General features: G+C 37.4%; 1 protein-coding gene across 2 annotated transcripts in view; it reads right to left on the reverse strand.

Moving 5' to 3' along the window:
• The window catches only part of IDE (insulin degrading enzyme), a 62,940-nt gene that overhangs the window by 1,678 nt on the left and 47,499 nt on the right, over nucleotides 1-13,763 (reverse strand). For both annotated transcript variants that reach the window (XM_054163525.1, XM_054163524.1), the window contains exons 18-24: nucleotides 11,765-11,856; nucleotides 10,420-10,531; nucleotides 9,089-9,256; nucleotides 6,589-6,861; nucleotides 5,164-5,225; nucleotides 2,149-2,221; nucleotides 146-213 (exon numbers count right to left, since the gene is read on the reverse strand). In XM_054163525.1, the coding sequence (XP_054019500.1) occupies nucleotides 146-213; nucleotides 2,149-2,221; nucleotides 5,164-5,225; nucleotides 6,589-6,861; nucleotides 9,089-9,256; nucleotides 10,420-10,531; nucleotides 11,765-11,856 (848 nt within the window). The remainder of the gene's footprint in view (nucleotides 1-145; nucleotides 214-2,148; nucleotides 2,222-5,163; nucleotides 5,226-6,588; nucleotides 6,862-9,088; nucleotides 9,257-10,419; nucleotides 10,532-11,764; nucleotides 11,857-13,763) is intronic.

The raw sequence follows: 13,763 nt of genomic DNA on the forward strand, positions 1-13,763 counted from the left end.
GCATGTAGAAAGGAGCTGAAATATCAGTCCCACAACAGCATGAACTTCAAGAAGTTCTATTGGTACCAAACATCCATATTAAGAATACACTCTGGAATTTTATGTACGACTTTATATATGATATTTTATTTAAGATGGTTTTTACCTGTGGTAATGGTGGTGCTGGTGCCAGGTTCACATCATTTTGGCATGGGAATTCTCCAACAACAGGGCCTATTTAATATCATCAAAATTAATTCAGGACCATACTTTATTTTAGTACTTTTTACATAATAAAATGGTTATTATACCTTATATTAATGACCTGTGATTTATACAGATACCTTTCTTATATCTCTAAATAAGCTTTTCTGAATATTTTGCTTTTATACTCACTCCAGGCCTGCTTTTAGAAATACAAAGAGCTTAATCCATGATCTGAGACTTGAGAAGGTGTGCTTTTATTTATCTAAGACATATAAACAGAATGTAGGAATAAACTCTGCTAATCTGCTGTTCTATGAATACTTCAAACTGCTTTTCAGTACAATTAATGAGAACAGGAGTAAGTATCAGTGGCATATGGAACAACAGCACATCTTTTAGTAAGGATATGCCTATGGAAGTGCTGGGTTTACTCCATGTATCAAAATTCTGCCTAGCAACCCCAAGTCTTCTCTACCTGTCCCCATGCATGCTCTATTTGAGCCCCCTTGAAAATTCTTACTGCATCCAATCCACTTGTCTATAAGAACTAGTCTTAAATTCCTTAAACTTCTCTTCCATCTCCATGCTCATATTTCAACCCTAACCTTCAATCTTGGGAGTCCAAATGCTTTCCCCTCCTAAAAACCCAGGTCTTATCTCTACTGCTTCATATTCTTTTCTGTTCTCAGAGAAAACTGGATGTCTGCCTCTAGGAGGAAGGGTTCTCTCTGGGAAGCTTTTTGGCCTTCCTCCTTTGTCTTACACTGTTGAGGATGGGAGCCTACAGTTGGAGGAATGCTCACTTGGACTCATGGAAACTGCATTAAAATCTCCATTTCTCTTTCATGAAAGACAGGAGGCCACATGACAAATTAAATGGTATAGGACTCAGAGCATGTGGAGAAAATACCTTGCTATGATCTTTCTAAGAGTAAACATTGTCAGGTTGTCTCCCATGCTCACTCTTGTCTTGGGAAGATACCATTCCAAGCAAGTAATAAACCGTTCCGGCAATGAAATTACTACACACTAGAATAGGATAGGAAAAGTATAGAGCTATTTCTATTTAGCAATGATTAGTCACAAAACCTGAAAAAAAATGCTTTGAAGCAAATTTTCCTTATTCAGCTGCAGAGCTGTAATTTCCACAGTACCATAAAAATAAAACATTCTGAGACTGGGAGGAGTTTCACGACAGGCACACAGCTACCTGCTTCTTTCTGTTGTGCACAGTAGACTTCAATACTCTTGATTTTGCAACCAGTTACAGGTTAGAATTTAAGTCCAGTATAAACTGGTAAAAAATCTGCACAAAACAACATAGAAGTTTTTCCTCTTAGCTTATTTGTATTACCCAGAAACCTTTGAACCTTTTCCTGACCAAATTATAAAATGGAACAACACCGTTTACACTGCACAAATAATCCAGATTAGTTGAAAATAAAATCCAAATAAACTTTGTCTTTCACAAGTTAAAATACAATGTTTGGCATTGCCAGAGTGCTGCCCGCTGTTTGTTTACTGATGATGTTTGGTTTTTATCTCTGAGGATGCTTGAATAAAATTGTGGACATTCATTGCATGTTCGGAAATAACCCCACCACACTGTGCTGGTAACTGCAAATCCTAGTTTTGTTCTTCCCTGCAGGACTATTACAGAGTTTTATGTTTGTTTTAAAATACCTCATTTAAAAAAGAAGTGCTATTTTAAGATACACTGTTTTAGCGGTGGCTGAAGATGGGTTGTTTCAGGGTCACTGAAGAACTTGGTCACAATCAGAAAATCTGAAGCATCCATGAGAGGAAAAACTATAAAACCAAATATTTTTTCCTCTGAAAGGTATGTCATCTCCAGAATTCAGTTGTTCTTATAGTGCACTTTTACCATTAAATATGGCTGCCTTTATCTAGGATTTGCCTGAATGGGAATTTATTACACACTATATTTAGCACAATACTTACACGAATCCATTTCTCTTGCAAGGACGTGTACTGATACCTTGTGTCTTCTGGGAGCATCTATTGCCAACAATACCTACAGTAAAAAAAAACCATCAAGTCCTTCAGGTATGGGAAATATGACTCAGACATTATGTTTATTAAACAAGAAAAGAGTAAGAGGATTTGAATTTAATCCCTATAATGTGGGATGAATTTTGGGATGTCCCTTCCAAAATTATTGAAAGCAATGCATGCAATACTTAGAATTATTTAACAATCAAGGAATTAATGTATTGTTTTGAGAAAAACTGAAAATAATGGAAATTCAGACATTAACTATCATGGTATCAGGAATGCAACCTAAAATCCCTGCAGAATTTCCAATCCCTAGCAGCTTTCTGGAAGTACATCACCCTGAACACAATTATTAAATTCAGCTGGACTAGCTCACTAATCTAGACAGTTATTTCTGCTCTGTAATACTGGATAATCACATAATGAGCATTAGTGTAAGCAAAATAGTACAGATTCCTACAAAACCAGAACGTGGATACTTGTTCCAGTTATCACTTATTAAACAACAGCTGCTGAAAATCCATTTACTCAGTTTGTATTTGCTGTGTATTTTCAATCATCCTATCATACAATTAAAAAAAACCCAAACCCACAAAACAAAGATTTTATTGTTTGCTCTGCCATGTAAAGAATCAGCAGTTTTAAGCATTAAGACTAAATCTCAGAAAAACAGGCAGTAATATAAAGCTTCTCTTGGACAGTGAAAAGGGTAAGATAGAGCACAAAAGAGAAATTGTATTGAAAGACATTAACCCTCGCACCACGGAAGCAAGAACGAACACACAGACACATAGAGAATCACAGAAGCATTCAGGTTGGAAAATACCCTTGGGATCACCAAGTCCAACTGATAACCCTACTCTGTAAGGTTCACCCTTAAACCATATCCCCAGGTACCACATTCAAACAACATTTAAACACATCCAGGGGGTTGGTGACTCAACCACCTCCCTAGGCAGCCCATTCCAATGCCTGAAATATACTCAGAATTTTTTTTATCCAATAGTAGATTCCAAAGAGACAGCTCTACATTATTTTTCAAAGCATTCCATTAGCTATTAATGCTCTGTAATAAACAATGTGTACACTTTGCAGTATAGTGAGCTATCACCGACTATTAAATTTGTCATAAACCATAAAGAATGAGACTAAATTTACTGGGGGGGAGGGAGGGATGGACTCCTCCATTATTGTTTCTGTTAGGTATCTATCTAGCAACTTTATGCTGAGTAGCAGTGCACAATTATTGCATCAGTAAGCTGTTCCTTTGTCCTACCTAGCTATGAAAGGAAGAAGAAAAACGTTGCAGCCACTGTTCTGCAAACAAGAGCTGGGACACATGCACACTGCATGGGATTGCAAAATACTTTCTAGCTGACCAATTGCATGTTGCAAAGAGCAAAATAATAACATTCCATGTGAGCCAAGAACAACATAGTGCACAAACCAGCCCCCTTACATGCTGGCTCATTTCAATGGAAGAATGCATTTAGTTTATGTATGTGGCAGTTTTATTCCTCCTTACATGTTGGCATCTTTGATTACAATGAGCTTTAGTTTATACACATGGCTGAATCCCACTGGTTAGATGGGCCAATGTGAGAGATAAAGAAAGCATATAAAACTCAGGTACTTTGGGCAATAGATATTTGGTTAGGGACACTGAGGGGTTAGGGCTTCTCTAGGGATTTTTGGTTAGGGAATTCAGCTAGGGCTTTGGTTTGGGGATGCTGCTAGACAGATACTCGAGACTTCTACTTCTGTTTGCTACTTCTTCTGTTAAGGGCTTCCAGGACTTCTTTTTAAGTGGGACTCAAACTCTGTAATGCTGGGGATTCTACAATGCTATAATAAAGGAATTCTGAGAGGATTTATGAGATTCTCTACTCTCTGCATTTCTGGAATTCAGCAGTGGCAGGGTTTGTGTCCCTACCTTTGTCACCCAGTGGCATTCCGTTATCAGGGGCTACTATTACAACTACAACAGCCCCCAAAGCAGGGGGGCAATAAAAAATGAGGATTGATTTACAGTGAAGAAAGCTTTAAAAGTTTCTGTTTCGTTCACAATTCATGCACACAAAAAGTGTGACTCATTTACTGGTTGAAGAAAAAAAATTAAAAGCACAAATCTGTAATTTTGGCTAAGCTTGGTCACACAGTAGCATATTTTTTATTCACAAATAAAGTATAAATGAGAGTAAGAGCCAGTATAAAAAAAACAACCCAACCAACCAACCAACACAAACCCCCAAACAAAACTGTGGTGGGTTGGAAGGCAGATCCTCCCTTGCCTCCCACCAGGGCAAAAAAAAGGAGACTCACACAAATGGATTGCAGAAGTAATGGAAAGTTTAAATGGAAAAGCAGTGAATGTTTTACAGAGAACCACAAGCACAGTGACAAAAGGAGACCCCAAAGCATACCCAGAAGCATCCCAACACTCCCCTCTCCCCACCTGAGGGTACACCCAAACCCCCCAGGGCTCTTTCTTCCCCCCCTCCACTGTTAGGCTAATCTCAGCTGGCCAGATCTGAGATTGCCCTTTCCCTTTTCCTCTAGGCATTAAGCCTAGCCAGGCCTAAAAGGCCTTGAGTTAACTCCCCCTCCACTACCAGACAGGGAGCATCTCCCACGAGGGCAGCAAGGGAAGAAAGAGGAAGTGAAAGACTTTGCAGGTGTTTTTATAGGGAGCAGGACATTATGGGAATGAAATACATAACTTCCCACGTCCACCCACTGGACTGGGCACCCGGCGCACCAAAGAGGTATCTTGTGTGGTAGCAGCAGAAGTCACCCAGCCTAAACTACCACAAAAAACCAAACCAAAACAAAAAACCCACATATAACAAAAAGCAATCCTCCAGTATTTATACATTTATTATATGCCTAAACCAGACATAAGCATAGTTCACACAAATAACATCCAGTTGTATCTATGTGTTAGCTACATGACTAACTTACCTTGTAGAACTGTATAATATCATCCTTGGTCAGGGTCTTTAGATAAGCCACTTCAATGTTATCTGCACAACAACAGTAAAAATTAAAACAAGTCTGCAATGGCTTGCTGGTTATTAGCTCACTTCTTTTTCAAATTAATATGCTGTAATTTACTGCAAATAATATGCTTTTCACTGTTAACTTTCAAGCTAATGCTCGCATCACTGAAAGTGTCATTGGAAGCTTGGCAGAAAATTGCACTTCAGTAAGTCTGTTTGATTTGATTTCCTAAAAAATGCATGTTTGAAGAATACTGATTGCATTCTTAAATTATTCAATAGATAAAAAAGAGATATGCCTGTTTCTCTTCTTCAAATCAGCATTACACATTTTTAAAGCAGACAGAACTATAGATGACTTTTAACGGGGTGTACTTCAGCGGAATATACCTTTAATAGTGCCTACATCACACATTAAGGAATAATCACCTTTAAGATACCTGGGGACAATAGGTCTCAGTAGCTACATCACTTTGTATAAATTAAATTGTAATGAATTAATCATGCAATATTGCTGCAGAGGCAGAAGGTTTTTGGTTTAGGCCTGCTTGCTCTTCTTTGGGCTAGAGCAGGAAGATCAAAAAGAAATGCATGCACAATATGCAGCTGGCAAGTCCTTGAGGCAGGCTGTAAGTAATTAAGTTCTTACATGGGGAGCAGAGGGAATCAACAGAACACAGTTTGGAAAATGGATGACATTTGGGAGAAACATTTCAAATGAAGTAAACCAACTAAAAATAAAAATGTAACCTCCTGAAGAAAAAACCCTCTCACTTCTTAAGGCTGAAATGTGAATTTATGATTTTGATAATTCTAGTCACATTAGAATCATTAATGAAATAAAATTACCAGTGGGTAGAGAGGAATTAAAGATACAAAAGTCAAAGGAAATAATAAGTTGAGTGGGATGTAGATATGAAAGATAAGCCTACAGCTAGGAGTAAGAAACTCCAGAGAGATAATACAAATCCAAGTATGGTAAAAAGAGGAACACTTAAGGCAAAGAAAAATTAAACTGCTTCATCAGACACAAAAAGAGTACTTGAGGGAATAAGGTTTCCACATTACTCCTTATATTCAGGCATGAAACCTTGTCAGTAGCTCTCAAACAAACAAAGTATTTTCTCAGGGAAGGAATAAATACAACTTAAGGACACATATGACAGGGGAAAAAAGAAAATATATGCACAAGTTATTTAAAAGTGTGAGTTGTTCAGGACAGAGTTCAGTTGCCATGGTGGTGCTAGATTGATGGTTGGATTCAATGATCTTACAGGTCTTTTCCAACCAAAACTATTCTATGATTCCCAAGTGGATATGGCACTCAACAGTTGGAAGTGTAGACAAACAACCCATTCTATTTTAAAGGAATTATAACTTGTCTTACCTCTGTCAAAGTTATACTGCTGGGAAATGATTTCTCCCCAGTATTTAGCACACTCTGCAGACAGTTTCTTTGGTTTGTCTAGACGACGAATTGCTAAAGCTTGGATGTGTTTTTGGAAGGCCTCTTCTGTCATATCTTCTATGCATTTCTCCATAGTTTTCAAGAATGCTTCAACTCTGCTTTCTAAATAGTGTGGTGGCTTTTCAGATTGGATAATAAATCTTAGTCCTTGTATGCCGTTTGCCCGACGAGGACCACTGAACACAATGTAACCTTGACAAAGTAACAATAGTCAAAAATTAAATTCAATCCCCTGTTCCAGTATTAAGTTTGTCAAACATGCCATGTTTGACAAGGATGCAACTTTATGCTGTTTAATTCTGTATTGTAAACCACATAGTGCAGGTTTTCAAAATAAGCCACTCATGTCCAGAGACGGGCAACAAAGCTGGTGAGGGGTTTGGAGCACAAGCCCTGTGAGGAGAGGCTGAGGGAGCTGGGGTTGCTTAGCCTGGAGAAGAGGAGGCTCAGGGGAGACCTTATTGCTCTCTCCAACTCCCTGAAAGGAGGTTGTAGCCAGGTTGGGGTTGGTCTCTTCTCCCAGGCAACCAGCACCCGAACAAGAGAAGTGTCCCAAGTTGTGTCTAGGGAGGTTTAGGCTGGATGTTAGGAAGAAGTTCTTCACAGAAGGAGTGATTTGCCATTGGAATGGGCTGCCCAGGGAGGAAGGTGGTGGAGTCACCATCACTGGAGGTGTTTAGGAAGAGATTGGATGGGGCGCTTGGTGCCATGCTTTAGTTGATTAGATAGTGTTGGATGACAGGTTGGACTTGATGATCTCAAAGGTCCTGTTTGGGACTATTACATGTCTTCATACTATCAAGAAGACACATATGACATCATTACTTCCAGCCAGCCAAATTGTTTGTATGTGAAAACCAGTTTGACTTGAGGTTGGTCAAGTAATAGTCTCTTAGTTATGTTCCATGAATTTGGAACCAGTTTGATAACTTATGCTGTATATTCCATGAACTAGAATTAAGCTGACACTTCTGTAATTTCCCTGCCTCTCTCCCTCCTTAAACGAAACATATAGCATTTATCCATGTGTATTTTTCCAGTACCTCACCTATAATCCACAACTTCTCAGTTAAAAGACTTCTAAATTTCAGGATTTTGTAATTTCATTTTTGTTTGTTTGAAATAATTTGATATAGAGTTCATCATCCTCAAACTCTTTAAAAGCTTCTAATTTACCTGAACAACCTTTAATCTGTTATTTTCCTGTTCAAAGGTAAGCCTTGGACTTTGATCACTGGTATTTATTTTGGAAGTCATCTGGTCACAGTTGACATTTGAAGTGAAAACCAACAAAGCCACCATAAACCATTTTGACTTATTCCTTCCCACCACAGACTTTTTCTCTTATTCATACTGCTAAAGCATTTATTGCGTGAGTTCTTGTCACTACTTCTACTGCTTAGCATACTTGTAATTCATTAATTTTTTCTTCTTCTTCCCTTTACTTTCTCAGAGACAGTGTTAACAGTCAATGAAGCTTATTGAATTTTTCTGGATTTCTACTGTCTTCCCTCCTGTATCTTGTGAACTCTGTCATTTGTCAGTTAGACAGTGCTGGACAAACTCACCCAGTTCTTCCTCACTGGTTCCTCACCTCTTCTTTAGCCTTTTCCTCCAATTTCTATACAAAACCTGCCACCAGCACATTCCAAAAATCTGCTAAATAACCTGGATTCTGCCTTATTTTCAGGAGACACCTGAACAGTTAGAATCCCTATGATGAGGGCTGCATCTGCTAGTTGCTCACAAAATGTCTAATCTTGGTGATAGCCTGGGTAGTCATGGCACTCAGACATTCACCCACTTCTCACCATTGGGATAACAGTACTCCTTCCTCCTCCTTAGCACTTAAGTATGGAAACAGCCATGCAAAGTCCCTGTTTTTGCAAGTTACCCTGTTCTTAGTCTTACTGGTTCAGGTAACAATTATTTGTGTTTATTGGTAAACAGCTGTATTCTTAAAAAACCTGGAATGCATTTAAGTCTTCACCAATGTGGCAGCTTACATTTAACCTCACAGCAGTATTCCTAAGACAGGGCTTATGAACCATCAAGTGCACTTGGGAGTAGAGACAGAAGTAGAAAGACCAAACTGAAGTTTTAAGATCTGAAATGTCGGGAACTGATCTAAATGTCCTTTTGGCAAAAAATCTAGATAAGAAATTTTCTGTACAGTGATCAAACTTCTTTTAAACCAGAGTTGGTTTCAGATAGTTCAGGCTTGCTTCTTCTCAATTTAGAGTGTGTGAATAGTAACATTCCTTTGAGTCATCAGCAGTTAAAACAATTTACATTTACTAAGTGCCCTTTAAATGGCATTCACTAAGCAGGGAAAGAACACCCCAACATGTCTCATGTAAGTGTATGAATATGCCTGCATGTCTGTATATAGACACATAATCACTAGGGGAAAACTTACCTAATTGTTCCTTGGTGCGAAGAGTATTGAAGCACGGTTCTGAGATAATTTGACAGAAGAGCTCCAGAAACATATTCTCAGAAGTGCTCTGCATGTCTGTTTGGTAATATATTTCAATTCCACAATTGTTATGAACTTCATTTCTCTGTTGATATACAAACCAACCTCCTGAAAGACAAAGTTTTCAGTTCATAAATATGTACTTTCTTATTGTCCACAATTAAGAAAGATAATCACAGTATATTAGAGGTTGGAAGGGAACTGAAGAGATTATCGGGTCTAACCCCCCTGCCAAAGCAGGATCACTTAGGGTAGACTGCACAGGAATGCATCCAGGTGGGTTTTGAAAGTCTCTAGAGAAGGGGTCTATCACTTGTTAAAGGAAATTATAATGAATGGGTTAGGACTGTTAAAGCAGAATTTCCACTTACAGCACACTTTTCATGAAACAAGTAAAGACAATGAATTGTTGCAGCTTGAGTGTATCACTAAGTAAACTGAAACCGTCTGCCTCTCCTCAAACAAATATTTTTGGAATTGGGCTGGAATTCTGCACTACCTCTGCTGTGTAGTTACAAAGGACAATCTGTCAGAAATATTTATGAACATTAAAAATAATTCAGCATTTAATACCAGTAACTTCTTTTATATACGGTAGTTTCCATAGGCTGATGATCAAATATATGTAACAGACGTTGGCTGTAGCTACATATGTTATCACTTCTGTGTAACTCCCAGCAATTCCTTAAAGCAACTTTCTTATATATGATTTCTTTTGCATAGTATTAGTAAAATCATATATAGACACTATAAGACCAAAATAATTTATATGTCAGAAAACAAAGAAGTTACTTGTGTAAGAGCTTTCTGTTTTCTCAAAATGCAACAGTCTTTTAGGATAATCCTTCACTGAATGGGCAATTAACACTCAAAGTGCTCAAATGGTGCTTACCCAAACACGTATGCTATTTGTTACAGAGAACAGACACAAATCATACCAAGTGAATTAGGATTGAATAACATAATCATAGAATGGTTTGGTCTGGAAGGGACCTTAACAATCACCTAGTTCCAAGCTCCAAGAAGTCCAATTTACACACATGGATTGAAAATGAAGTAAAATTAATTTTCTAGTGTATCAGAAAGATGACAAATTAGTGTAGAATCTTATTAAATGTAAAGATATAATTAGGATGTGGCTTGATTGAAGTTTAAAATAATCTCATTTTGAAAACAAACTCCTAGCAACAGAGTAATTATTTTAAATTCATTAACAAACAGAGACTCTCAATTCAATATGCATTAAAAAGTGTTAAAATTGTTTGACATACTGTCAGGAAGTTGCACTTCTCTGTATCTCACTAGCTGACTGGGAAGGAGTGGCTTTGTATGAGCATGTTCAATGAGTGTGTCTTCAACCATCTGCATAATTCCTAATGCAGCCTGGAAAACACAAGAGGATTTCCAACAGTCATTCATTCTGTACGTAACAGCAGGGCAGCACTTTCCCATTTTTGATGGTGACAAGAGAGAAAAGAAAATAAATTAAGCCAGGAATATAAAGTAGGGATATTGTAATTAAATAAAAACACAGAAGTAGATGACAGGAAGTAGGGGCTTGGGGGACAAGGGTTTGGTGGGTTTTTCTTTTACATTTATCTTGCCTACATGTTTAACTACTACTCCTCCTCTCCAACACTTCAGAAATTAAAGTTCAACAAGCTTTTTTCCTTTCCCTTCAGCACTTTGATGTACTCATCTTTCAGAGTTTGAAAATAAGATACCTACAATGGATCTTTGCAAAACAAAGGACATCTCAGCAGATGGAATTTAAGAAAACAAATCAATGGTTAGGTTCACACATTCCTTTGACATGCCAGTAGTACTAGGAGTCACTGCCCAGATACTTTCTTTTATTTGATGGATTAAACCAATAATTAACAATCATAAATGGTAGGGAAAAAGTAAAAAGCAATGACTTCATTCAGGGACAGAATCATAGAATTGTTTCACTCAGGAAAAAAATCTTTAAGATCACAGAGCCCAACTGTTGAATTAACACCACCATGGCCATTAAACCACGCCCTTAAGTACCATGTCTGTATGTTCTATGAACACTTACCAGAATGGGGACTCCACCACCTCCCTGGGCAGCCTGTTCCAATGCCTGACCACCCTTTCAGTAAACATCCAATCTAAACCTCCCTTGGTGCAACTTGAGGCTATTTCCTTTCATCCTATCACTTGTACTAGGGAGAAGAAACCAATCCCCACCTCAATTTAATCCTACCTTAATTTAACATATTTTAACTTCAAAAACTGTGTTAAGGGTTAGCTGTTCTTCTAGCCTGCATATGGGAAACTACAATTTGCTACAAACTCTTAAGTCTGCACTGCCACAAACTCACAACACAAGTGATTTTATCAAAAACATGCAAAAGGTTAGTCTATCTTTGTTACTGAGCCTGGAAGAGCAAAACAAGGCAGAAATTAGCCTAATAAATGCAAAGTAGAAAAAAATGACACCATGACACACATATAAAAACAAAATACCAAGTCAAATAATGAAACCACATGACCAAACTGCTTTAACATCTGAGATTAAACTACTCTCCCATTTTTATTGCTGCTTTTGAATAAAAAATTGTTTTATTAAAAAAAAAGCATCACACCAACCTGTTTTGTTATATTGCCATGGAGAAGAGCTTCAATATGTAACCGTGACAACAACTGAGCTATAAAGGCCTTGAGGCGGGGAAGAGTGACATCTAGAATAGATATTTACACAGTTAAATCAATTACATACATTTTAACATGAAGAAATCCCTAATTCATCGCTAGATATGCTGCATTCCTTAGAGGAGGAGAAACTCATCATCATGAAATAAATAAATAATAATCTCTCCTTAAAAATGTAACATTGGAAAGCATCCAGGTCTAACTATCAGTACTCATCATAGTTTGTTTCGCTTAGAATTCACATATGGTCTGACACAGGTTCCAAATGAAAAGTTAAATAGAAAAAAAAAAAGGAAAAAAAGCCTTCTTCCCAATCACACTGAACAAACATTCATTCTGCAGAGAAAACAGCTGCAATCATTCAGGTGGTGTTCCAGGCAAAGCCTTAGTTATTAACTAAACAAGCAGCACTCAAGAAGCACACTGTGCATTTACCATCTAAACTAAGAAAAGAATGTCAACTCTAATATGGTGTTTTGATTGTACCTTTGTAACAAACAATACACAAGAAAAATATTTTGCAGTATTTTCCAGAGTACACATATGCACACATTGTGCACTAGTCTGTCTTTGCAAAGCAGATTTCATATATAATGCAAAGTATAATTTAACATATAGAATCAATGGAGTAAAAGAGGAAGGATGGTTGAATGGAAGCAGTGCTTATCTCTATTATTAATTCCCTTACTCTACAATACCAACACCATATCACCAAATCTGTTAATTTATCTTTTTGTTATTTTCTCAACTAAAATAAAAGCAATAGTGTAGTATTTCACAAGTGTTTTGAAAAGACAAATGCAATCAGAGCTATGAGGTCACTTGGTTGTTCAGTGAGGGATGCATACATATCTAACAGATCTATGATTTATATCAGAAACACGTATACTGTGCTTATCAGTCTATCTTTTTCTTAAAAGAGGTAACTGACCAACAGTAAAAAAATTCATTTCCATATGTTTCCAATTCCTAATCAACGTCTTATTGTTACATACTCCTAACCTTAATTTTCACTTCAAGAATGGATTATTAACAGTGCAAAAGATTACAATCACACTGAGTGCAAGAGAGGAAAAGAGAAAAAGTGAAATCATGGAAACCTCTGTACTTCAAGCTGATTTTCAGCAGTGCTAAGTAGACAGCATTCCTTTCCAGAATTCCATTTTTAGTCACTCTTATGCTGACTACAGTAGTATTAATCTTATAAAGACAAATTACATATGGAACATCCAATCTCCTGTTTTTCAAAATCCAGTAGTCATTAAAACAGGAATGACCTATATATAGCTGAACCCACTGCCATGAAAATCAGCATTAGTTCTGTCACTGACTTCACAGGCAAAACTGGGATGACTGCACATCTCAGGGATGCCTGCAACTATTCAACTGAACAACCGTATTTTTATCCTGGAGCAATGCTGCAGAAAAAAACCCACACCCCTGTGTGCACACAAGACACCCAAGGAGTCAATCTCAATGAAGCAGTTTTAGGTGCCACAATTTCCAACAGTATGGCCTGTGGCAGTCTTTCACAACTATGCATATGTATTCTGAATCCACCCCCTCAAATAAACACAAAAGCAGACATTCTTCTTGAAAAGAATGTCTGGGTGCATTCAGAAAAGGTATTACAAGATAATTTGTAAATTGCCCCAATAACTGCCTTTTGTTGTAACACAGCAAGATAAAGGTAGGGAAGAGTTCTGCTCTTACTTTAATCAGTTAAGTATCTTAATCTGAAGTTTCTTCTTCCTCCAAATACTGTGGGGCACTTCCTCTTTGTCAAGAACCATAATACAATATTCCATCTTTCACACATATTCTATCTTTTTACTGTATTATCTACAGAAACAAGTTAGGATTCCCTGACAATGTAAAAAACACATTGGGAAGTACAGTGCGAATACATTCCAATGTGTCTGCAAGGTGTCAACTA

The sequence above is a fragment of the Dryobates pubescens genome, chromosome 8 (genome assembly GCF_014839835.1).
Source record: "Dryobates pubescens isolate bDryPub1 chromosome 8, bDryPub1.pri, whole genome shotgun sequence".
NCBI lineage: Eukaryota > Metazoa > Chordata > Aves > Piciformes > Picidae > Dryobates > Dryobates pubescens.